At 37.6% G+C, this 27949-nt stretch overlaps 1 protein-coding gene across 1 annotated transcript in view; it reads right to left on the bottom strand.

Annotated features, from left to right (window-relative positions):
- The window catches only part of LOC123519257 (laminin subunit alpha-like), a 235179-nt gene that overhangs the window by 66500 nt on the left and 140730 nt on the right, over positions 1-27949 (bottom strand). The window contains exons 34-43 of the mRNA XM_045280389.1: positions 23759-23870; positions 23431-23545; positions 23128-23295; positions 22850-23012; positions 22532-22686; positions 22241-22383; positions 21680-21819; positions 20455-20588; positions 20036-20179; positions 144-343 (exon numbers count right to left, since the gene is read on the bottom strand). Coding sequence (XP_045136324.1) covers positions 144-343; positions 20036-20179; positions 20455-20588; positions 21680-21819; positions 22241-22383; positions 22532-22686; positions 22850-23012; positions 23128-23295; positions 23431-23545; positions 23759-23870 — 1474 coding nt within the window. The remainder of the gene's footprint in view (positions 1-143; positions 344-20035; positions 20180-20454; positions 20589-21679; positions 21820-22240; positions 22384-22531; positions 22687-22849; positions 23013-23127; positions 23296-23430; positions 23546-23758; positions 23871-27949) is intronic.

The following is a 27949-nucleotide window of genomic DNA, read 5'->3' as shown; positions in this document are numbered from 1 at the left end:
TTTCAACAAAATTGATCACATTGCAACTTTTCTATAATACATCAGTGATCTCAAATTCTGTTTTACCATTTCCTAAACAATGTGAGGTAGGAATGTTATTAAGCTTACATATTCAAATTTCTACAACAAACATTGAATCTTACAGAGTGATATACTCCAATGTGCCATTGGTGTACTGATTCATATCATGCAGTGTTTGCACATCTGCCTCAGCATGTTCAAGCTGGGGCTGCAGCTCTCTCTTCACCTGCTGCACACGAGTCACTGCAAGGCCATACTTTGCCTCGGATATCTCCTGAGACTGCACTGCCTCGTCTGTCACACCCAATGACATGTTGACAGCCTAAAAGAAATAATAATGTTACATCTATATCTATATCTATCTATTTACATATATATACACTGCTGGTCAGAGCGGAAGGCGCGGTACCTGTAACATCCTGTGAGAGAGATTAATGACACAAAATGTGTTTCAATGAGGGTATTCACCTAATCTAGTAATTGATAGGGTGCCCTCGTGCCTTCTTGACCTTTTTGAGTCTCTTGGGAAGTGAATCACCCAAGTGGTGGAGATACTGAGTGTCCATATTGTCCCATATGTCCTGAATAGTGGTTTGGAGGTGTGGGTGGGGAGGTATCTCTCTCCTTTAGCTTCAGCTTTATGTATGCCCAGAGATTTTCTATAAGGTTCAGGTCTGGCAAATTTGCAGGCCAAGGTTTTAAAAGGCTGACATTGCAGAAATCAAACCAGTCAACAATCAACTTTGCCGTATGGCACGATGTACCATCTTGCATGAAGGTATCAGCATTGCACTTCTCCATACACTCATCTAACTCATCCAGAATTAGGTCAAAGTAGTTATTTTGGTTCATACGAACATTCTTAGGCAAAAACATTAATTTCCCAAGACCATAGTAAGAAAAACAACTGCACACCATCAAAGAATCTGGGTTTTAATGTGGGTGTTGTGTAGTGTGGATTGTAACGGGTTACTACCGGGTCTGCGGTACACACGGTTTCTCTGGTTGTCTGTAACCTGAAAGCTTGCCTAATCTGACCAAAGTACTCTACGCCACTTACCTAAGTCTCAATCTTTGTGCTGAGACACAAAATGCAAGCCAACTGTTACAGTGACCATTGTATGAAGCAAGGTTTTGAAACTGCATGGCAACTCTAGTATCACATGTTGCCTTTCACAGATCTCTGCACACATCTTTCAATCACCCAGCCAGTAAAGAGGGTTCCTGGTCTTAAGTTCCTTGCTATATATGCGAAGGTTGGCCTCAAGCTGTCTTTGAATAACGTTCAAAGTTCTCTGGGTCACACTGCGCTTACGCCCTTCAGGGTTATAAGGTGGTGATGAAGCATCTCTTCCTCCTTCACGATAAATTTTGGTCCAATATTGAACAATTCTGAGAGCCATGCCAGTGTTCACGGCAATTTCTTGATTTGACTTATTCTCCCTCACTGAGGCACAAATGACTGAGATTTGGGCCTTACCAATTAGTTTCCAAGGTGCCATAATATGTAGTAACAAGGCACAATAGTAAGCTCACACATCCTCAAAAAGGGGCTGTGAGGGGGAATGAAAGAAAATTCAGATTCAAGCAAATGATCCACAGGCAAACATTGACTAAGGAAACATATCATCTACTTTGACTACTAGAGCTGCAGAGTTGTCAGATAGCGACATACATCGAATAATGCCGTATATTTAGGAGTTAGAAGGGATGAATGAAATTTGGTCTGAGTGGAAGTCACATCTCTCCTATAAGTGGCCATTTTAGTTTTTCCCATGCCCTCTCGACTATTCCATGCTCAGACCATGCCAATCATCACTGTGTGTGTGTGTGTGTGTGTGTGTGTGTGTGTGTGTTTTGTTTATATGTCTCTCTGGCGATAGGTCATTGGTAATTGTCACCCCAAGGTCTTTTTCTTCATGACTGGTTTTATGTCTTCATTTCCTATCTTGTACATACTCCTGATTCTTCTTTCACTCTTGCCAAACTCTATTTTCTTGCATTTTGTCGTGTTGAACTCCATTTGCCATGTACAGCTCCATTTCCATATTCTGTCCAAGTCTTCCTGGAGTAGTTCGCAATCTTTGTCACATCTCACTTTTCTTAACAATTTTGCATCGTCTGCAAATAGGCTCACATAACTGGACACCCCATCCACCATGTCATTTATGTAGACTGCGAACATTACTGGTGCCAACACTGATCCCTGTGGAACTCCACTCTCCACCAATCCCCATTCTGATGGTCTGTCCTTAATTATTGTTCTCATTTCTCTTCCTACCAAAAAGTCTTCCATCCATTTTAGTAAACTGCCATGCACTCCTCCTACCATTTCAAGTTTCCAGATCAGTCTCTGGTGTGGTACCTTATCAAAGGCCTTTTTTAAATCCAGATATATTCCATCAGCCCAACCATCTCTTTCCTGTATTACATCTATCACCCTCGAATAGTAACATATCAGGTTTGTCGTGCATGAACGCCCTTTCTAAAACCAAATTGACACTCACAAAGTATGTCATTTTTCTCCAAGAAGTCTGTCCATCTATTCTTCACCACCCTCTCACACATCTTAGCTACCACACTTGTAAGTGACACTGGTCTATAGTTCAATGGGTCTCTCTTGTTACCTGATTTATAGATTGGGACAATGTTAGCTCTTTTCCAGTCTTGGGGCACTACACCTTCCCTTAATGAGGCATCAATTACTTCACAAACTTTTTCTGCCAATTGCTCCTGCATTCTCTTAAAATCCATCCTGATACCCCATCAGGTCCCACAGCTTTTCTCACTTCTAAACTCCCCATCATGTTCTTGATCTCCTCCACAGTTACTTGAAACTCCTTCATAATCCCTTTCTGTTCCATTACCAGTGGTTTGTCAAAAGCAGTCTCCTTTGTGAATACCTTCCGAAAGCATCCATTCATAGCCTCTGCCATTTCCTGGGATCTTCACTGCATACTCCATTTACTTCTAAACTTTCAATACTTTCTCTATTTTTGATGTTGTTGTTCACATGTCTGTAAAAAGCCTTGGTTGGTCTTTACATTTATCAATTATATCCTTTTCTTGTTTCTTTCTTTCTTCTCTTCTAATCAACACATATTCATTTCTTGCTCTTTTGTAACTTTCCCACTGCTTAATCCGTCTTTTCCTTCTCCACCTCTTCCATGCATCCTCTTTTCTTGTTCTAGCCTTTTCACATCTATCGTTAAACCAGTCCTGCTTTCCAACTTCTCTATGTTGTCTTATTGGTACAAATTTTTCTCACCTTCTTTGTATATTTTATAAATTCCTTCCACTTTTCATTTGCTCCTTAGCACTCTTGAATTTCATCCAATTTGTCTCTTGAAAGAATTTCTTTAGGTTTCCAAAATCTGTCTTGGCATAATTCCATCTTCCCACTTTATATTCTTCATTTCTTCTAGATTTCTCTTCATCTATCACCTTGAACTCCAAAACTGCATGATCACTCTTTGCTAAAGGGCACTCCACCCTCATCTCCTCAATGACCATTGGCTCTGTACTAAAGACCAAGTCCAGTCTTGACGATGCTCCCTCTCCTCCAAACCTAGTATCTTCTTTGACCCACTGAGTTAACACATTTTCCATTGCCAGTGTCAATAGTGTATTTCCCATGTTGTCTCTGATCCTTCCATTGACCAGTCCTCCCAACACACCTCTTTACAATTAAAATCTCCCATCATTATAGTTCGTTCACAGCCACCCAACATTTCTTCCAGACATGTTCCTGTATCACTTATCATTTCTTCATATTCCTGTACTGACCATGCATTTGTCTTAGGTGGTACGTACACCACTATGTAGTGCCTCTTTTTCCTTCATTAGTTTCTGCTCTTTGTGTGTGTGTGTATATATATATATATATATATATATATATATATATATATATATATATATATATATATATATATATATATATATATAACATATATATATATATATATATATATATATATATATATATATATATATATATATATATATATATATATATATATATATATATATATATATATATATATGTCTCATATATATATATATATGTGTGTGTGTGTGTGTTTATATATATATATATATATATATATATATATATATATATTTTTATATATATATATATATATATATATATATAATATATATATATATATATATATATATATATATATATATATATATATATATATATATATATATATATATATATATATATATATATATATATATATATATATATATATATATATATATATATATATATATATATATATATATATATATATATATATATATATATATATATATATATATATATATATATATATATATATATATATATATATATATATATATATAAGTGTAGCTGTAACATTGTTTTGATATATGATAGTTGTACATGAAAATATACATGCAGAAGTATATAAAAAAACACGTAAATTAAGTTAAGCATGGAAAATTTTTGCCTGCGCCATTATCATCTCGCCGGACACAGGGATGTTACCAGTGCACCAAAGCTTCATACACTTTATGAGAGCACTGTCTAAATCACTGCTTTTACCCTCCTTAAGTGTTCTATGAACCTCCATGTTCTTCTTGCTCTCTCACTCACTGTAAGACTTGAGAAGTTGATTCTTCTGCTTTTTCATATCATAGACAGTTGAAGAGCCAATGTTGTACTGTTGGCATAGGGTCTGCACTGAAACACCTTTATCTAGCTTCCTCAAAGGTCCACTTTCTGTTGCACTGATATTGTCATATATTTGCACTTTTTCTTTGGTTCACACACAACACTATCACTTCCTGGTTGCTTGGAAGCCATGTTTAGGGGCAAATATTAGGGGAAAAAAAAAAAAAAAAAAAAAATGCACCTCGGGGTGGTGGTGCTTGCAATGAGTGGTAGCATGGTACTGATCCAAATTTGACCCAGAATGCCCAGGCTCCAAAACACAGTACAGCGCTGCCGCGTCCAGCAAATTACTTTGGCCAATTAAAAAATTCCGGCAAACAAACATTTTGCTGGATGAAAGAATACTGGATTAACCTCTTCAGTACTGAGACGCATTTTTACCACTAGTTTTGTATGCGATTAGATGACTCTATTGACATTAGGAGGGGTTTAAGAAGGGTCAGAGGTTTAATAGCCACAGTCTTCACATTTTAATCCCCACATGAGTTTCTGAAGCTTTATAGAATTGCCAGATAGTAAGCAGAATAAATAAGAAAACACGTCATGGTACTGAAGGGGTTAGGAAGGTTCAACCTGTATATATATATATATATATATATATATATATACAGGCAACTCCTGTTTAATGAAGGTACACACATCGAAATTTCGCTACAACGAAGGATTAATTTTACTGCCATCTGCTCATTTAACAAACACCAAACTTGTTTTAACAAATTTATCCAGGTAATTTTATCCAAGTTGAAAGCCCCACCGTATCACGCAAGCCGACAGGCTTTTGAATACACCAGGAGCTGCCGATACTAAGGCCTGCCTCAGGAGAAATCCTGGGACACCTGTAGAATCAAGATCAAGATCAAGATCAAGCCTCTTGTGAACAACATGCGCACAACTCACTCCCCTGTTCAAAACATAACAGCGTCAGCAGCAGCTCATCTTCCCTTGTTCAACTTACCACCAAAACGCCCTGCAATGTGGCCTAGCGTTCCTAAGAAGACCAGGAAGTCTCTTACTTTCGAGTGAAGCTGGATATTATTCACAGACATGAGAGGCGAGAAAACTATAGCATTGCTTGCCACTATCTTGACTCCATCTACTGTCTCTACTAGTTTTTAAGTCAGCAGACTCTATTAAGAAGGCTGGTGAGACTGTATCTTCCTTGGAAGCTAAAAGAACACCTGAACTCGTGAATTTACTATGGATAAAATGTAAAGCCTTGTGGAAATGTGGTACATAAGTTTTGTATGCGGTACAATGATGGGTCCTTTGTTTACATTCCACAGGTTGCCGGTTAGTGTCTTTCCCGTTTCACTCTCCCTCCCTTCATAAATTTAAGATCATCAACATTATAAAGTTACGTACATACATACATTAGTGTACATTATAATGACTTAAACTGCCTAAATTCATAATTTTTACTTTCATTAAACCTTTCACTGTACTATGATGCACTCTCGCTTTGCTTACTCTCAATGGAAGTTCAAATCAGGGGTTAAACTTGTTATAATCAGTTCGCTTAACGAAGTTTCGCATAACGAAGTGTTTTTAGGAACGTAACCCCTTCGTTAAAGGGGGTTGCCTATATATATATATATATATATATATATATATATATATATATATATATATATATACAGTAAGGTCTCGGTTTACGTCAGAGTTGCGTTCCTGAAACATGACGTAAGTCAATTTTTTTTACGTAACTCGAGTTTCCGTACATTCCAAAGCATATTATCGAGTTTTCAACCAATCATTGTTTATGGTCATTCAAGTAAGTTAAAGGTTATATTGTTATATTATTTACAACTATGTAGAAATATGAAACACAAGCTTGTTTTTGTTGTTGATTAGGGCCACGAATGCGAAGGACTGCAGGTTGCCGAGAGGGGTGGACGCCTGAGGCCACCAGGAGGGTGGGCAGGTCGAATGTTGTGACACCCACAGGGCGGACAGCTGGGAGTGTAGTGCAGTGCGGTGGGAGTAGAAGCGTGGGCAGCGGGGCAGGAAATGCAATAGGAAAGGGCAATAGGGATCAGCAGACAGGCGCAGACGGTGCAAGTCAGCTGCGAGTGTCGTGTGGCCCAGGCGAAGGCTTCGGAGTTGTTGTTGTTGTGATGGGTGTGCGAGCCCTCAAGGTCGTCAACCTCCCCGTTGTCATGGTAACGGGCTTCCCATTTTCTTCTTCCCTCCCTCACACACAGCTGCTGTTTCCCTTCTCATGTCTTTTAATTATGTCCTCTTTTTCTTGTAGCATAATGGTTTTCCTTTCCTTAGCATCACTGCTGTCACTAAGAAGTTTTCTCTTTGGTGCCATTTAACAAGATACTAAGAACTTGAGTCAGTAAACGCAGAAGTAGGATAACACTCTTGCCAGGGGCGATGATGTGGTGGAACTGAGGCAGGGTGTTATTGTATTCAAGCGTGGGGCGGGCGGTGTGGCAGGCAACCACCAACAATAACAATAAATCCCGCACTTTATGATTTATAAATTTTTAATTTTTTAAATCTTAAATTGCCTTATAGTGGACTGACGTAACTACGAGTTTGACTTAACTCGAGACCGACATAACCCGGGACTTTACTGTATATATATTTACATACAGGGTGTTTCACGAGTTTTGGTACTTACTCAGGGATATGATAGTTTGGGTGATGCTGAGTAAAAAATACTCTATACACTTATCGTGGTTTTTGCTTTGTTTGATAAAAAATGGTAAATAAGAATTAAGTGTGGCGAGCGGCCGGGTATGTGTTGCGGGGACCGCTCTCTCAGGCGGGACACAACCTGTGCAGCGATATCTCTGTCTCTAGAGAAACATTAATTGAAAGTATACACTTTGGGACTTGAAATCTTTAGAAAGGCTGCATCTAAAATGTGTCAATAATTTCATTAGCATTTAGAATACAATACAATCATGGCAAATAATCGTGGACCATGTTAGCACTTTATTCACCCAACACCCTCCCAAAAGACTACATGGCAACTCAACGCAAACGTCAGTGTCATCTTACAGTATGTAGCGTGGAGGAATAAACTTCACTCACAGGCACAACCAACGAGTATAATACTATCTATACTCGTTAGGCACGACACTGACGTTTGTGTTGAGTTGCCATGTAGTCTTTTGGGAGGGTATTGGGTGAATAAAGTGCTGACATGGTCCACGATTATTTGCCATGGTTGTAATTCACTGTTTAATCTGCTGCAGTCTCTGACGAGCTCAGAGCTCATTATTTCCGATCTTCGGATAGGCCTGAGACCAGGCACACACCACACATCGGGGACAACAAGGTCACAACTCCTCGATTTACATCCCGTACCTACTCACTGCTAGGTGAACAGGGGCTACACGTGAAAGGAGACACACCCAAATATCTCCACCCGGCCGGGGAATCGAACCCCGGTCATCTGGCTTGTGAAGCCAGCGCTCTAACCACTGAGCTACCGGGCCGTGTACTGTATTCTAAATGCTAATGAAATTATTGAAACATTTTAGATGCAGCCTTTCTAAAGATTTCAAGTCCCAAAGTGTATACTTTCAATTAATGTTTCTCTAAAGACAGAGATATCGCTGCACGGGTTGTGTCCCGCCTGAGAGAGCGGTCCCCGCAACACATACCCGGCCGCTCGCCACACTTAATTTTCATTTACCATTTTTTTATCAAACAAAGCAAAAACCACTATATGTGTATAGAATATTTTTTACTCAGCATCACCCAAACTATCATATCCCTGAGTAAGTACCACAACTCGTGAAACACCCTATATATACATATATATATATATATATATATATATATATATATATATATATATATATATATATATATATATATACACACACACACACACTATATAGTGAATTACTAATGAAATACCGCAGTATTTCATTAGTAATTCACTATCACTCAGTGCCACGGAGTCCAGGTTATCCTTATAGCATGAGCATATATGAATACTAAGATATGATATCCATTATAGCAGGCAACAGAGGAGTGGAAACATAAAATGTCGTGGTGAAAGACAAAGCTCAAGCTAAAAGGGTCACAAGAAGAAGAAGAAGCGGCTGAGTCACCGTGAGTCTCCGCCGTCTTTGGTCATCTCATGTTTGTTTTATTTTTTGGTATTCCATGTAAGGTTTCACTTATGCATTACAAAATAATCCTTTCTTGGGGGCAAGGTTTGTAAAAAGCTAATAGAAATGTCGTTTTGTGAACATAATGCATATATAAGACAGTAACACCACCTCCAGAGATGGTGTTCCCATCATTCTAAGAGCAACCTGATAGCAACCTTGTCACTGTCCCTCCAAGCTTTCATGAAAGCCATTTCGTGGCAGGAGATTATTCTGACGTTGTTAAAGAATCTTGGATCCAGCTACATGAGCGCTAGAGACAGAGGCTTGAAACCAGCCAATCACAGCGTAGCTGCCGCGCTCGGTCCTTCACCCGGGAAATTCAAACCCAGAAAATTTGCTAAAACGGATGTGGTTGTACGTTATGCAAACTTTTTGGTCTAACTTTATATAGTACGTTAAACAGGAAATTCATTAGACAAACGTTCGTTAAGCGGAGTATTATTGTATATATATACTCAACATAATCTACAAATGGTAGATTATGCCAAGAAACATGGCAATAAAGCAACAGTAAGGACTTTTGTGCCACCACCTACAGAAAAAATAGTGTCTGGTGGCAGCAAGAAGCATTTTATTCACATTGTTATTATGATTGCTCTTATTATGTTGTTTTTTGATTATGTAAGTTTTTAGTACTGTATTATTTCTTCATTTTTATACAATTATATGTTAAAAAAAATGGGCAAAAAGTTACAAAAAATGACAGCTTGGAGATAGATCCTAGTGTCAATTTGACTTATTACCCTTAGGTTCTTTATTTCTGCTATCGTGATTTCAGCTATTGTGCAGTGATATATGCACCAATTAGGTGCAATAGCGGAGGGTTGACTGTATATATACGTATAACCGTACACACACACATATACAGGTAACTCTAGATTTATGTGATATATACGTTCCAAGAGGCATCGTGTATATCAAAATTTGTGTAAAACTAAGTTATAATTCTCATAAGAAACAATAGATAATAGGGGAGGGATGTGGGATGTGGTCAAAAAAAAATTTGTACAAAATAACTATTTATTTGGCTAAATTAACATGTTTTTATTATTTACCAATCTAAATACTAGAAGTGTATTTAAATCAAAGGGAAAAGCAAAAAAATAAATAAATAAATAAATAAATAAAAAATAAGAAAAAGCAAAAAATAATAAGAGAAAACAACAAAACAAAGAATACATAAACACAACACTCACTGCGTCACTGCCTTCACCACTCACACCACAGTCAGTCACCATCTTCCTCTGAGCTTTTCCACTTTATCAAAAATCCACTTATCAAAAATAACCCCACAGTATAAAATCAAACACTAGTACAAAATTAAATGCAGGACACCAATGTCTTCATCCCTCACAAGCACCTGCCGTCGCTGTCCACTCTCTGGCACTCAGTTTGAAATTGTGTCTGGCGCTCAGTTTAAAAATGCGGTTGGGCCAAATCACATATAAGCAAACCAATCGTGCAAATTTAATTAATCATAATATTTTTTGGTCACGTCTTAACAAAAATGCGTATATTAAATCAAGAGTTACCTGTATATATATATATATATATATATATATATATATATATATATATATATATATATATATATATATATATATACACACATAGTAAGTCCTCATTATATGGTAGTTCTTTATCCGGTAAATTCACAGTTATGGTATTTGGAAATTACTACCCTCGATTCGATATACGGTAAGAAAAATTCACAGATACGGTATCTACTCATGTCATCCAAGAGGGCCGAGAGCGGGGGAGCAGGGGTGATGGCGTCATCCACGCCATACCTCCCCGCCACTCACAGTAATTACTTTAACTTGACCATCCTTAGAGCCTGTTTTCTCTTCCTTCCCACCCTTTTTTTTTTTTTTTTTTTTTTTTTTAACTACATTACATATTACTTACATGCATTACTAATTAGATGAATCAATGGAATATTAAAGGGTCTATTGTAAGTGCAAATATAGTCATAATAATTATGGCAAACATTTAAAGCCTACTACGCTTACAAATATATTCATAATAATTATGTCTAACATTTAAAACCCTACTACCAGCAGTGAACCATGCAGCAAGTGATAAAGTGCACAGATGGGCCTGGCAAGCCCACTATCAGAGAATGGTGGAAGTCGTATAACATCAAGCACGCCGTAGATAACATCAAGTCATCTTGGGATGAAGTGAAGATGTCTACCATGAACTTAGCGTGGAATAAAGTATGGCCAGAATGCACACATGACTTCCCAGGCTTCGCTGAAGACAACATCGGTGCAATCAGAAATGACACAGTAAATCTGTGCCATAGGGCTGGTTTTGATGAAGTTGATGATGATGATGTTCAAAATCTTTTGGAAAGCCATGTTGAACCTCTCTCAAATGATGAACTATAGAGCTAGACAAGGCATCACAGGAAGCAGAAAAAGAGGGAGACGAGGATGAAGAACCTGTGCATGGCCTGGACATTAAAACTCTAAGAGAAAATCTCGGTGGTATCGAAAAAGCTCTGGAAACCCTGAAGGAATGTGACCAAAATTCTGTCAGGAGTAGCAAAGTGGCTCATGACGTAGAGAAAAGTGTCAAGATTTATCAAGAAATCTATGATGAAAAAACAAGAAAAAACCAAACAGTCTTCCATCTACAACAACATCTTATCCTTGTCTGCCTATTCTGTGGAAGATGAGTATGGGCTGAAATCCCTACAGTCCCTTAGCCTCGGGAGGGACATCATTTGATAGAATATATGGTGAGTGAAAGATAAATAAAAACATTTTGTTTATTTCTTTTGCGCAGTACTTTATATATATATTTTTTTTATGACTATTCTCATGTATTTTGATTTCTGTATGGGTGACTTGACGTGCTGAATGCATTCCCTATTATTACATGTTATAATGGGTTCAGTATATGGTAATTTCGATTTACGGTAAGGGTTTCAGGAACGCATATGTACCGTATAATGAGAACTTACTGTATATATATATATATATATATATATATATATATATATATATATATATATATATATATATATATATACACAGACAAACTCCGCTTAACGAAGGGGTTACGTTTCTAAAAAACACTTTGTTAAGCAAACTGATTATAACAAGTTTAACCCCTGACTTTAACTTCCATTGAGAGTAAGCAAAACGAGAGTGCATCATTGTACAGTGAAAGGTTTAATGAAAGTAAAAATTATGAAGTTAAATATTTAAGCAGTTTAATTTAAGTCATTATAATGTACACTAATGTATGTATGTACGTAATTTTATAATGTTGATGATCTTAAATTTATGAAGGGAGGGAGAGTGAAACGGGAAAGATACTAACCGGCAACCTGTGGAATGTAAACAAAGTGAGCATCATTGTACCGCATACAAAACTTATGTACCACATTTCCACAAGGCTTTCCATTTTATCCATTGTAGAGTCACGAGTTCAGGTGGTTCTTTTAACTTGCAAGGAAGATACGGTCTCACCAGTAGATGGAGTCAAGATGGTGGAAAGCAGTGCTATAGTTTTCTCACCTCTCTCGTGTCTGTGAATAATATACAGCTTCACTTCGATAGTAAGAGACTTCTTGGTCTTCTTACAAACACTAGGCCACATTGCAGGGCATTTTGGTGGTCAGCTGCTGGCGACGCTGTTATATTTTGAACAGGGGAATGAGTGATGTGCGTGTTGTCCATGAGAGGCTTGACCTTGATTTTGATCTTGATTCTATAGGTGTCCCAGGATATATCCTGAGGCAGGCCTTAGTATTAGCAGCTCCTGGTGTATTGAAAAGCCTGTCGGCTTGCGTAATACGGCGGGGCTTTCAAACTTGGAAAAAATTACCTGGACAAAACTTCGTTAAAGCGAGTTTGGTGTTCGTTAAACGAGCAGATGGTAGTAAAATGAAACCTTCGTTGTAGCGAAATTTTATTTAGTGAATCTTTATCAAACGGGAGTTGCCTGTGTATATATATATATATATATATATATATATATATATATATATATATATATATATATATATATATATATACACACACACACACACACACACAAGTAGCCTCATCCTGATCTTTACATATCCTCTTGTCCTTCCATCTTCTTCTGTCACCAGCACCAGGTCTTCCTTGTCAATCTTTTCAATTCCATTGACTATCTTGTACATTGTTATTGCGTCCATTTGTTCTCTTCTATCTTGTAAAGTTGGGAGTCCCATTTCCTTTAGTCGTTCTTCATATGCTAAGTCCTTTAGTTCTGGTACCATCTTTGTAGCAATCTTCTGTATCCTTTTCTAATCTTCTTTTATCCTTTTTAGCACTCGGAGACCACACCACTACTGCATGTTCTCTTGTCCTTCCATCTTCTTCTGTCACCAGCACTAGGTCTTCCCTGTCTATCTTTTCAATGCCATTGACATCTTGTACATTGTTATTACATCCCCTCATTCTCTTCTATCTTGTAAGGTTGGCAGTCCCATTTCCTTCAGTCGTTCTTCATATGTTAGGTCCTTTAGTTCTGGCACCATCTTTGTAGCAATCTTCTGCATCCTTTCTAATATTATTTGATCCTTTTTAGCACTCAGAGACCATATCACTGCTGCAAATTCCAGCCTTAGATGTATCATGCTTGTAATGATTTTTTCATCATGTCTTTGTCCATGTATTGAAATGCCACTCTTATGTTAGTTAACATTTTATATGATATATGAAGTATCTTGCTTACGTATTTTTCAGGTCTCAGATTTTCCTGAATAATCACTTCCAGACCTTTTTCCTCTTTAGTCTTCATTATTTGTTCCTCTCAAATTAAATAATTCCATACCGGTCTTCTTTTGCTCTTTTTATGTGATATTTCTTGGCATTTAACTCCAATTTCCACTTCCTACTCCATTCATAGATCTTGTTTCTATCTTCCTGTAAAAGCAGACAATCCTCCCTGGTTTTGATAACTCTTTGATAACTCTTAATACAACTGTTTACCCTAATGTCTTTTGAATTTGGATTCCTTAGTAAAGACCTCCTAAAATTTACTATTTAACAGTTCTGCCATACTTTTTGGGTCCTCCACCATCCCATTCTCTCCTTTTAAACCAATCTTTCTTTCCTTCTTCTTTAGGTCTATATTTTGGACATATTCCCTGACTCCTGTTTTGTATATTTCCAAAAATAAGTTTGTATTTCTCTTGCACCCTCTCTGAGTTATCCATCTCCTCCCAGTTAATGTTTTTAAAATCATTCTTGAGGTTCTCAATATCAGCCTTTCTGTAGTTTTATCATTTTCTTTGTATGATTCGTCTCTGTCTTCCTTTCCCTCTTCTATATCCATTTCTAATATTACATGGTCACTCTTTTCCAATGGGCACTTATATCTTATATCATCATTCATTTGTATACCCCTTGTGTGTGTGTGTGTGTGTGTGTGTGTGTGTGTGTGTGTGTGTGTGTGTGTGTGTGTGTGTGTGTGTGTTACCTATTTGTGATTACAGGGCTCGAGCCGTAGCTCTCTATGTCCTATCTCTTTGTCCACACTTGTCCAATTTTTCCTTCATTTGACTGACACTCGCCGCACACACCACATCCACGCTCAGTTTGTTCCATGCATCAATGCTCCGATATGGGAAGCTATACTTCTTGATGTCGCTCGTGCAGGAGTCCTTCAGTATTTTCTTTGGGTGTCCTCTTAGGTAATTACTGGATGCCATCGTGATCAGGTTCTCCCTATCCAATATGTCCACTCCATGTACTATTTTGAACATTGTTATTATATTCCCTCTGACTCTTCTTTCTTCCAACATGCTTAATTCCAGCCTATTTAACCTCTCCTCATACAGTACCTCCTTAAAGTCTGGTATCATTCTTGTTGCTAACCTCTGCACTCTTTCCAGTTTCTTGACATGTTTCTTCATGTATGGTGACCAAATTACTGATGCATATTCCAACTGTGGCCTAGTCAGGGTGGTCAATGTTTTCTTTATCATGTTCCCGTCCAGATACGTAATTAAATGCCCATCCTATACTTTGGAGCATGCTGTATGTTTTTCAAAATATTCTATTAATGTGCTTTTCTGGGGACAGATTACTCTGTACAGTCACTCCCAAGTCTTTTTCTTCACTGACTTCAATTACAGTCTTCCCCCCAGCTGGTAGTCTTTATATGGTCTATATCTACTCATTACACAGCTTTCGTTGGTATTGAATTCTATTTGCCACGTCCTGCTCCAATCATATATTTTGTCCAAGTCCTTCTGCAGTATATTAGTCATGCATATTCCTCACTCTCCTCATAATCTTTGCATCATCTGCAAACATATTCATATAACTTCTCACTCCCTCTGGCATGTCATTTATATAGATCAGGAACGTGATGGGACCAAGCACCGAACCTTGGGGAACTCCACTGGTTACCTTCCTCCACTTTGACTTCACTCCCTTCACTACCGTCCTCATTTCTCTACCTGTCAAATAATTTCTCATCCACTCCGTCAGATTTCCCCTTATTCCTCCGATACTACTCAACTTCCACATCAATCTATTATGTGGTACTTTATCAAATGCTTTTTTTAAGTCTAGGTATACACAATCAACCCATCCATCCCTCTCTTGTAAAATATCGACCACTCTTGATTAGAAACAAAGCAAATTTGATACACACGATTTCCCTTTCCTAAAGCCAAACTGTTTCTCACTTAGTATTTCTTTGTTTTCCAGGAACTCACACCACTTGCTTTTGATCACTTCTTCACATATCTTACACATAATGCTAGTCAAAGAAACAGGTCTATAATTCAATGGTTCCATGCGACATCCACTTTTGTAGATTGGTACTACATTTGCCCTTTTCCATTCTACTGGCACCTGTCCCGTGTTGATAGATGTTCTTGTTAAATCTAAAATTGGATCTAGCAACTGCTCTTGACATTCTTTTAACATTCTTCCAGACACACCATCTGGTCCCATTGCCTTGTTAACATCTAATTGACTAAAAACTTTTGCAATGTCACTCTGTTACTATAATTTCTTGCATCCATTTTGTCACAGGTATCATCCATCGATTGAATTGTGTTTCTTCTGTGAATACTTTGCAGAAATTCTCATTCAATTTTTCAACAATGACACTTGTATCTTCATATATATATATATATATATATATATATATATATATATATATATATATATATATATATATATATATATATATATATATATATATATATAGTCTCCAACCTTTAATTCATCAACTGTTTCTTTTTTCTGTAATTTACCATTAATGAATTTATAAAACATTTTGGGATCACTTGCACAATTCTCCACTATTCTCTGTTCAAATTCTTGTTGTGCCCTTCTTCTCACTTGAACATATTTATTTCTTGCATTCTTATATGCTTCTCTCTCCACTTCCTCATTATTTATCTTGTATTTTTCCCATGCCTTCTCCTTCTCCCTTTTTGCCTTGTCATAGGTTTTGTTAAACCATTGATCTCCCTTTAAGATTTTCTTAGTATATTTTGGCACAAAGTTCTCTGCGGCCTTACTATATATTTCCATAAATTTTTCATATTTTAACTGCATGTTTGTTTCCTGGTACATTTCGCACCACTCCACATTTCCAAAGTAATTTCTCAACTCCTTATATCATCCCTGTCTGTGTGTGTGTGTGTGTGTGTGTGTATGTGTGTGTGTGTGTGTGTGTGTGTGTGTGTGTGTGTGTGTGTGTATTTACCTTGTTGTAGTTTTACAGGGCCTGGGCTTTATGCTTGTGTGGTCCCGTCTCCATATCTATACTTATCCAATTTTTCTTTAAAACTATGTACACTCTTTGCTGACACCACTTCCTCACTCAAACTGTTCCAAGTCTCAATACATCTTTGCAGGAAACTAAATTTTTTAACATCTCTCAGACATCTTCCCTTCCTCAGTTTCTTACTATGCGATCTTGTGCTTCTAATGTCATATTCTTCTCTCAGGATTAGTTTCTCATTATCCACTTGATCCATTCCGTTAATCAATTTATAAACTTGTATCAGATTCCCTCTCTCTTCTCTGTTCCAGGGTTGGTAGATCCATAGCTTTTGGTCTCTCCTCATATGTCATCCCTTTAAATTCTGGAACCATTCTTGTAGCCATTTTTTGTAGTCTCTCCAATTTCCTTATGTGTTTCTTTTATGGGGATCCACACAACTCCTGCATATTCCAATCTAGGTCTTATTTTAGTACTTATCAATTTCTTCATCATTTCTTTGTCCATATAGTGAAATGCTAATCCAATATTTCTTAGTAAGTTATGTCTCTGAAAATTCTATCAATATGGCTTACCAGTTGATTGTTTTCTTCCATTGTCACTCCCAAGTCCTTTTCTTTTTTATCTTTTCTAGTTCTACTCCATCTCCCATCTTATAGATTCCCACTGGTCGTTTTTAACTTTTTCCCATTTCCATGACATGGCTTTTGTCCACATTGAATTCCATCTCCCATTTTTTACTCCATTTCCAGATCTTCTTTAAGTCTTCCTGTAGTATTCCACAATCCTCTTTTTGTTTAATGACTCTGCACAGTTTCGCATCGTCCGCAAACAGATTTATGTAGCTGTTCACTCCCTCTGGCATGTCGTTTATATATACGAGAAAAAGTATTGGTGCCAATACTGACCCCTGTGGCACTCCGCTGTCTACTGTTCTCCACTTGGACTTCATATCTTTAACTATCGTCCTTATTTCTCTCCCCCCTCAAGTAATTTTTCATCCATCTCAATGTGCTTCCTTTTAAGCCACCCTTCTCCTCTAACTTCCATAGTAATGTTTCATGTGGCACTTTATCAAATGCCTTTTTTAAATCTAAATAAATACAGTCAATCCATCCCTCTCTCTCTTGTACTTTATCAATTATTCTAGAGTAGAAACTCAATAAGTTTGTTACACATGACCGACCTTTTCTAAAACCAAATTGGCTATTTGATAATAATTTGTTGTCTTCGAGAAACTCAATCCATTACTTCTTTATTACTTTTTCACACATCTTGCATATTACACTAGTTAGTGATACCGGTCTGTAATTTAAAAGGTTCTTCCTTCCTTCTGCTCTTATATATGGGAACCACCTCAGCTCTTTTCCACTCCACAGGCACTGTTCCATTTTCTATTGAGCATTTTATGATGTATATAGGACTTGCTAGTTCTTCCCCTACATTCTTTCAGTATTCTGCCTGAGACTTCATCCGGTTCCATTGCCTTTTTCTCATCTAGTTCTGTCATCAACATTTTTATTTCAAGCTTGGTTACTTTAATCTCTTTCATATGGACAGTCTGTGTATTACCCTGTGGTCTTTCAAATTTGGATTCCTTAGTAAAGACCTCATGAAATTTACTATTTAACAGTTCTGCCATACTTTTTGGGTCTTCCACCATTCCGTTCTCTCCTTTTAACCGTTCTATTGTTTCTTTTTGTCTTATTTTTCCATTTATGAATCTGTAGAACAATTTTGGTTGTTCCTTACATTTTTCGACAATGTCCTTTTCATAGTTCCTTTCTTCTTCCTTTCTCACCTTAGCATATTCATTTCTTGCTGTTTTGAAGTTTTCCTTATTTTCTGGATTTCTTGTTTCTTCTCCACCTTTTCCATGCTCCATCTCATTTCTCCTTTGCCCTAGCACATCTTGCATTAAACCAATCTTTCTTTCCTTCTTCTTTAGGTCTATATTTTGGGACATATTCCCTGACTCCTGTTTTGTATATTTCCAAAAATAAGTTATATTTCTCTTGAACCGTTTCTGAGTTTTCCATTTCCACCCAGTTTAAATTTTCAAAATAGCTCTTGAGGTTCTCAATATCAGGCTTTCTGTAATTTAATCGGTCTCCTTTGTATGATTCATCTCTATCTTCCTTTCCTTCTTCTATATCCATTTCTAACATTATATGGTCACTCTTTCCCAATGGGCACTTATATCTTATATCATCGTTAATTTGTATATCCCTTGTCCAATCTCGCCGGCTCATCGTTTCCTCTGAATCTTGTGTTTTCCTTTACTCTTTGGACCATCAAATTATCTATCATTAGGTTCAGGAATCTATCTCACCAGGCATCTTCCCCCATACCACTTTCATAATTTTCCAAGTCCACCTCCTTACAGTTGAAATCTCCTACCAATATAACTTTTCTCCTTTCTTTAATGATTCTTGTAAGACTTCTTATTGTGTCATTTATCATGTCTTTATATTCTTGGTTAGTCCATGAGTTTGTTTTTGGTGGCGCATATGTTCCAATGATTGTTAACTCCTTTTTATTAATATGTATCTTAATATACAGTATTTCTGATTTTCCTTCCCCAAACTCAACTTGATTTACCACTATCTCCTTCCTTAACATCATCATGACTCCTCCTCCTTTACCCACTCTGTCTCTGTGTGTGTGTTTCACTGTTTCATTGTTTGTTTGATCTGCTGCAGTCTCTGACGAGACAGCCAGATGGAATGAGCTCAGAGCTCATTATTTCTGATCTTTGGATAGGCGTGAGACCAGGCACACACCACACACCGGGACAACAAGGTCACAACTCCTCAATTTACATCCCGTACCTAATCACTGCTAGGTGAACAGGGGCTACACGTGAAAGGAGACACACCCAAATATCTCCACCCGGCCGAGGAATCGAACCCCGATCCTCTGGCTTGTGAAGCCAGCGCTCTAACCACTGAGCTACCGGGCGTGTGTTGTGTGTGTGTGTATTGTTAAGCAAATGGGAGAATGTGGAGGTGAGATTATGGAAATCCTCCCTTGAAGTTTAAATGAACATTACTGAATGTCAGCCACACTTCAAGCCCATAAAATCTAGAACAATCTGAATGAGATGGGTTTATGAAAAAAGTATTCATGACTTTTAGGAAAAGTTTAATACTAGTGGATATGCTAAAAAGATAGTCTCACTTTTTCTCTGTGTCACAGTCAAATAAATACACACACAAACATATACTATTTCTTCATTAAATTGTTTCTTCTTAATGAAGTTAGAACCCTTTCCAACAATGCATGAATTTCCTGTTTCTGAAAGATAAACTTACTCACACTACTTACTGTGAGACAATCTGATGTGCCACTTGTATCACCCAAAATAACAATATTAAGAGAATCAACTTTACTTAGAGGTGAACATACATGTTATCACAAAAAACTATGTGCTTACCATGAATGCTGACGTGTTTGCAGACAGAGAGGTGTTGTATGCTTCATCAATGGCTGAGACAATGTTCTTGTAGGCATTGGCTGCTCCAAGAGCATATTCTGCCACGTCTCGAGTATCTTGTAACAGACTGTCTAAGTTCTGTGCCTGTGTGTATAAGCAATCTAATATTTCACAGTCTTTCATTACATATTCTATCTAATTTATCAAAATAAAATCTTTAACACTGCAAATGATTTAAAAAAAATAGGTTACTTATGAAATGATCCAAGCAAACTGGATTTGTATATACCCCTGTAAATACTTCCACAATTAGACACAACTTTTAATGTCCAAGATCTAATAATAAATGCTATAACCTAACAATTCTCAGGACTAGTTCAACTGACACCACCACTGCCACCATTGTCACCACCACCCACCCTTTGCTCCAGCTCATATGCATGGCCCTGTGCTTGCCGGGCAGGTAACTTGGCCTCCTGCAGCTCCTCCATTGTCTTCACCACAGAGTCATTAAGGGTAGTCTTACTGCTGCGTAGACGCTCCACATCATTCACTGTGTTTAGAGATGCACATGAACTAATTTTTCTGCCTTGCTTCTATTATTCTCAAAACAGGTTCACATGTGTCAATATGCGGCTGAAAATGCTAGCCGCTAGAAGCATCGACAGAGCCCTCCTAACCAAAATGTGGCCATGCATGGTAGCTGGGAAGTATCGGCTGGTTGGTGGGAAGTGAATATAAACAAACAGCTACCCAAAAAGATGTTATATATGGTGTATTGGACGAAACAGCAATAAAGCCAACTTTAAATGTGTAACTGTGAGATTATGCCCAGTAAATTTCTGTCTTAACCCCAACCAATAACTTCAAAGATCATAATTTTACTAAATTAGCCTGCAATTCTTATAGGAAAAGTATTCATCTTCAAAAGACGATGCACAATTGATAAAATTAAATCATCACGAATATTCAGCCCTCACCTCCAACAAGACCCTGCAGAAAGGAAAACAATACTTGGAGAGTGGCACCGATCTCATCAAAAGCCATTCTACATTAGCTGATTTTGCTGTACATTTAATTTTTTGGGTCCTGAACATGCTGTTTTTCCCTCAACATCTCCAACATCTTCCTCTCCAGTTCTGGACACCACATGTTGAAACCTTTTTCTGCAACATCACAATGTAAACAAAGCTGCTACTGGCTGGAAAAGACCAACATACACAGGTGTAGGTACTGTGCATGGAAGTACTGAGCGCAGAAAGTACCATGCGTGGCAATTGCAAAAAAGTCAGGTGGTACATAGCGCGCTTTGAATAGGTACACAACATGGCACACGCAGGCGACAGTCAGTTATGACGTAGCATAGCTCCGCCCATACCCACCTCCGCTCGCGTGGTCCCTGTAGACTCCCACTTTTGGCACCCATTAACCGCGCTATGTACTGCACCTGTGTATTGGTCTTGTTTTGCAGCCAGCATCTTCATCTGCTAGGCACTAAAATTTAGCCAATAACTCTAATGGCTAGCATTTCCAGCCACATACTGACATGTGTGAACCCACCTTTATAATGACATGAACATTCAATCTACTTTCTTACTGCCTTCATATCTCATAAAGATGAAATGCAGAGAAAATCATATTTACCAAGATAGTCAAAATTATTGGTAGAGTTGGCATGATTGTCTCTGGCTTGATCTACCAGGCTTGTTGCCTCCTTGTTGTTGTCTTCAGTAACACCTGATAGAAGACGGATCTCATCCAGTTTCTTCTTCAGAACCTGGGAACTGAAAGACGACATTACCTGAAATTCTTATGAAATGCTATACCATTGACACAAGAAGGTAATGAGTAATGGGTCTATTGCATATACTCACAACATAATTCAATTCTTTATACAATGACATAATCTGTACTTCTTTGTTCATCTATCAATAGATAATGCTATTCCTCTGAAGTAAAGATTTCATAATCAGCAAGAAAAATACTATATAGAATCAAAATAAAAAAAAATTTAGTCTGAAAAAGAAACGTTTTTAACAAAAAAATTGTTGGGAAGGGGTTAATTTACAAATTGTAAGCTTATATTATATCTTAAATGGAGAAGCAAGTCACAAAATAAAACATAAAAACATAGATAAAAAACAACAAGGAAATAAAAGATCGATTTACTGACAGGAACGATGTAATACTCATAATGTAACATACCCAAGATTTTTGTTGTTTTCTATGATATCCTTAGCGTCCTTTAACTTCTGCTTTGAAATCTGGATATAATCAATTATCTCCTTTACCCTTTCTTCAAAAGTGCTCAGGTGCTGTTTATACATCTCAATGTCTTCACTCTGAGTCTATGGGGGTGAAGAAAAGGTTATTCTTTTTAATCAAATAACTTCAATTCCTTGTTAGCATTTAGAATTGAGTCTGTGTGCAAAATTCAAAATTTTTGAAAACCAAATAACTGTATAAGAAAATTATTTTTTTATAGTCTTTTCTCACCTTTACTGGATCTAATAGGTTCTTCATGTTCTCCAATATCTCTTTTGCCAATTCCAGCTCCAGTTCTACAGCGTCATTTTGGCCACCAAAATCTCGTATCTCCATGTCAGCTACAATAGCTTCTGCTTCACTAATGGCTTGCTCTAGTTCAGCTCCTATGGATATTTCATGTCAAAGTTTAGCAAAGGTAAATAATGCAAGAACAGCAAAATGCCTGAAAAGTTATTACTTTATTTCATAGGATCTGATAAATTGTATTGCATTAATTAATTCCATAGTTAAACACATTTGATAAAATGAACACCATGCATCTCTCACCAGTGCCTGTCTCAAGACCAATGACAAGTTTGTTGATTCCTTGAATAATATCCCGGCAGAGGAAAAAGGCAGCCTCCATGTGCTCCAGCTCTCTGAGAGCTTCAATGTGCACTTCATAGCCTTCCTTAGCTGCTGCTCCAGCACGGTCTCCTACAATTCTAGTCTGAAAAAGAAAGTCATGATCAGATAAAGAAACTATTTCATAGTTTTATATAGGCAGTAAAACTTAACAAATCATTCTACTTCAAATGCATAATTCTGATAAAAAATTCACCCACTTGAGAGGCCAATGCCTGGGCTTCCTTCATGAGGTCATCAAGAGGACCATCCACAGAAGACGTCTCCATCTCATCAAAGTCCATCAGACGAACTTGAGGTTCAAGTTGGATCACAGTGGAGTTAATGACATCAAGGCGTTGGTGCAGAAAGACACTGTATGCAGCACTCTGGTATGGACAAATCAATTATGCAATTCATTTTGCAGCTATAAATAAAGTGGTAACTCTCTCTCTCTCTGAAATCTGGTAAGTATGCATACCTGAAATGCCAAGTTACCCAAAATGTGCTGAGTGTGTACATACCTTGAACTCACTTATAGTGGGTTCAATAAGGTGGGAAAGTTCATCAGTAGTGTCCAGAAGAGCATGGACACATTCACCACATTCTTGACATCCATAGCCTTCCACAAGTACCCACCTGCCAACATCAAATATTTCTGCCTGAACGGTTCTTAACTGATACTGTCAAAAGCTTATGTCTAGACAAGTTAACTAAAATATATTTTTTTTCAGATATTACTCATAAATTCATATATACAAAGAAAACATCATAACAATGCAGGATATGAAGCTTCAACTTATGACACATTCCTGTCCCTAAATTTTACTTAACATTAACATAAATGAATACCTGTATGGGCATCCATCACAGTTGTCTCCAATCACTCCAGGCAGACACTGACACTGACCCGTCAGTGGGTCACAGCCCACGCCAATACTGAAGCCTTCCCGGCACAAGCATTCTGGGTAAGAGTAGAGATACATATTATACATCTCAAGACTGACACCCTATTGTATGATCAGCAACACCATCAAGTAGCAAAAGGAAATGTGGATTGATGTGCCAAGTACATACATGCAAACATCTGTGTGTATGATGGAGTAAGAAGGGAGGCTATATAGTGAGCTGTATTGCACATAAAAACTGAAGTGGAAACCCATGTAAAACTGCATCTGAATATTTTTCCCTTCTGGAGCTAATTCATGAGTAATCAAATCCATGAATGGCAAACCCAAAAATATTAAAGGTTGGTTACATTTCAAAGAATACAAAAACAAAATACAGTGGAGACTCAATACTCGAACTCAATTTGTTCCAAATGGCTGTTCGAGTATTAAAAAGTTCAACTATTGATACCTATAAATCAGGTAATTCATTCCAATCTAAGCAAAACCTCTCTAGTTTATAAAAATTTCATTGTATTTTTTTATAATTTTGTTTTGTACATACAGTAAGTGAAGGCTAGTGATGGATAACTTAGAAGAGGAGGGGAGAAGAGTGGGGAGGAGGAGGGAGGTCACTAGGATATGAGTCACCATCCATGAAAATGTCTTTTGTAACTTTTTTCATGTGTGATTCCTGTGAATCCACTAATGGAGTGCTGTGGCTCACTAACACTTGCACTCTCACCAGATTTCTTATTTTCATCACTAATAAGCCTCTTTGGTGTCGTCAAAAGTTTCTAAATGAAAAACTACTGACAATGCAGAAGAATGTTGTTTTCTCAAGACTGTGGTGGGACTAGTGATGTACACCACCATCTGGTTTACCAGTATTACAGTAATACTGGTATACCGCTTTTATGGGAATATGGTATCAAAACGGTACAGTGGAGGCTGTGAGAAGGGAGATGACAGAGCTTTGTGTACAACCAAATTTGCTACCATTTGAGTACCAGATATTTTCACTGTTAATAAGCCTTTGAGGTTAATGTAAATATATAAATGAAAAAGTACAGATAGAATGCAGGAGAATGTTTTGTATTCTGTTGACAGCAGCAGCACAAGTCACAAATGGTGGAGGGGGAAGGGGGACGCCAGGACGTTCGACTATCAGGTATTTTTTCAAGTATTAAATCGAACTTTTGTGTTCGAGTATTGAAAAGTCCTAGTATTTAGACGTTCAAGTATTGAGTCTCCACTGTATTATACAATGTTATTTTTCATATATAATGGTGCCACAGAATATGAGTGTCTTGTCTTAAAAGCAATCTGAGTTATGAGCACAAAATACTGGAAAATTTGCCTCAGTAACCCAGCAATAGCTTAGGTAACAAGCTATGGTTAACCAGCATAGTTCCTGATTCTGGATGATCAATCAAACTCTCAACGTGTACACACACACACACACACACACACACACACACACACACACACACACACACACACACACACAGAAACACATAAGGAAACTAGAGAAAGTACAGAGGGCTGCAACGAAAATGGTGCCTGACTTAAGAGATTTGACTTATGAAGACAGACTGAAAAGAATGCAACTTCCGACCCTGGAAAACAGAAGAGAAAGGGGAGACCTGATAGCAATATACAGAGTGATGATTGGCATGGAGAAAATGGATAGGGAAGATCTGTGTATGTGGAATGAAAGAATGTCGAGAGGGCATGGGAAAAACTAAAATGGCCACTTATAGGAGAGATGTGAAAAAATATAGCTTCCCTCATAGAAGGGTGGAAGCATGGAATAGTTTAGACGTGGAAGTGGTCAACGCAAGGAATATTCATGATTTTAAGAAAAAGCTGGACATTAATAGATATGGAGACGGGACAACACGAGCATAGCTCTTTTCCCGTATGTTACAATTAAGTAAATACAATTAGGTAAATACACACACAAAAAGAGATGTGTGGTGATATTTGGTGTGGAGGAGGATAAGACACCGAGTAAAATGGAGAGAGAGAAAAACATAAAAAAGGTGATAAATAATATCATTAATGTGGTGCAGGAGGAGGGAAAAGACCTAGTACAAGAAATAGAGGACCTCCATAGAATTGGAAAGTTCACAGGAGAAGGTATGAGGCCAATAAGAATCAAACTTAAGTCACAAAAGGATGTAGATGAATTGGTGGAGAAGTCATGGAGGCTAGCCCAGCACGAAACAACAAGGAAGATTTGGTTGAGAAGAGATCTCGGTGAAAAGGAAAGAGAAATGTTAAATGAGTTGAGAAAGGAGGCTTTGAAAAAATGAAGAGAGGACAGAAGAGGAGAAGAAAGAGTTTTTCTGGAGAATCTTGGATATGAGACTGAGGAAGTGGTTCATAACCCAGAAAAGTACAGCAAGAAAGGACTAAAGAAACTTACGTATGAGCGGAATGTAATGTATTCCAACATAAATGGAGTGATATCGGGATTTTAGAACTCAACGATTACTTGAGGGACAAGAACCCAGATATTGTGGGTCTTACTGAAACAAAACTGAGAGAGGAGAAGACCTGATGATGGTTGGAGAAGGAAATATAATGTTTGGAAAAGAAATAGAGTAGGTAAGATGGGAGGAGGAGTGATGTTGCTGGTTAAAAAGATATAAAGGTGGATCAAGTGAAAGAAGGTATGGGAAAGGCAGAAGTGCTAAAGATCAGAGCAGAAACTAATGAAGGAAAAAGAGGCACTACATAGTGGTGTACGTACCACCTAAGACAAATGCATGGTCAGTACAGGAATATGAAGAAATGATAAGTGATACAGGAACATGTCTGGAAGAAATGTTGGGTGGCTGTGAACGAACTATAATGATGGGAGATTTTAATTGTAAAGAGGTGTGTTGGGAGGACTGGTCAATGGAAGGATCAGAGACAACATGGGAAATACACTATTGACACTGGCAATGGAAAATGTGTTAACTCAGTGGGTCAAAGAAGATACTAGGTTTGGAGGAGAGGGAGCATCGTCAAGACTGGACTTGGTCTTTAGTACAGAGCCAATGGTCATTGAGGAGATGAGGGTGGAGTGCCCTTTAGCAAAGAGTGATCATGCAGTTTTGGAGTTCAAGGTGATAGATGAAGAGAAATCTAGAAGAAATGAAGAATATAAAGTGGGAAGATGGAATTATGCCAAGACAGATTTTGGAAACCTAAAGAAATTCTTTCAAGAGACAAATTGGATGAAATTCAAGAGTGCTAAGGAGCAAATGAAAAGTGGAAGGAATTTATAAAAATATACAAAGAAGGTGAGAAAAATTTGTACCAATAAGACAACATAGAGAAGTTGGAAAGCAGGACTGGTTTAACGATAGATGTGAAAAGGCTAGAACAAGAAAAGAGGATGCATGGAAGAGGTGGAGAAGGAAAAGACGGATTAAGCAGTGGGAAAGTTACAAAAGAGCAAGAAATGAATATGTGTTGATTAGAAGAGAAGAAAGAAAGAAACAAGAAAAGGATATAATTGATAAATGTAAAGACCAACCAAGGCTTTTTTACAGACATGTGAACAACAACATCAAAAATAGAGAAAGTATTGAAAGTTTAGAAGTAAATGGAGTATGCAGTGAAGATCCCAGGAAATGGCAGAGGCTATGAATGGATGCTTTCGGAAGGTATTCACAAAGGAGACTGCTTTTGACAAACCACTGGTAATGGAACAGAAAGGGATTATGAAGGAGTTTCAAGTAACTGTGGAGGAGATCAAGAATATGATGGGGAGTTTAGAAGTGAGAAAAGCTGTGGGACCTGATGGGGTATCAGGATGGATTTTAAGAGAATGCAGGGAGCAACTGGCAGAAAAAGTTTGTGAAGTAATTGATGCCTCATTAAGGGAAGGTGTAGTGCCCCAAGACTGGAAAAGAGCTAACATTGTCCCAATCTATAAATCAGGTAACAAGAGAGACCCATTGAACTATAGACCAGTGTCACTTACAAGTGTGGTAGCTAAGATGTGTGAGAGGGTGGTGAAGAATAGATGGACAGACTTCTTGGAGAAAATGACATACTTTGTGAGTGTCAATTTGGTTTTAGAAAAGGGCGTTCATGCACGACAAACCTGATATGTTACTATTCGAGGGTGATAGATGTAATACAGGAAAGAGATGGT

The sequence above is a fragment of the Portunus trituberculatus genome, chromosome 45 (genome assembly GCF_017591435.1).
Source record: "Portunus trituberculatus isolate SZX2019 chromosome 45, ASM1759143v1, whole genome shotgun sequence".
Taxonomy (NCBI): domain Eukaryota; kingdom Metazoa; phylum Arthropoda; class Malacostraca; order Decapoda; family Portunidae; genus Portunus; species Portunus trituberculatus.
The sequence above is the reverse complement of the archived record's forward strand: the minus strand, read 5'-3'. Positions and strand labels throughout refer to the sequence as shown.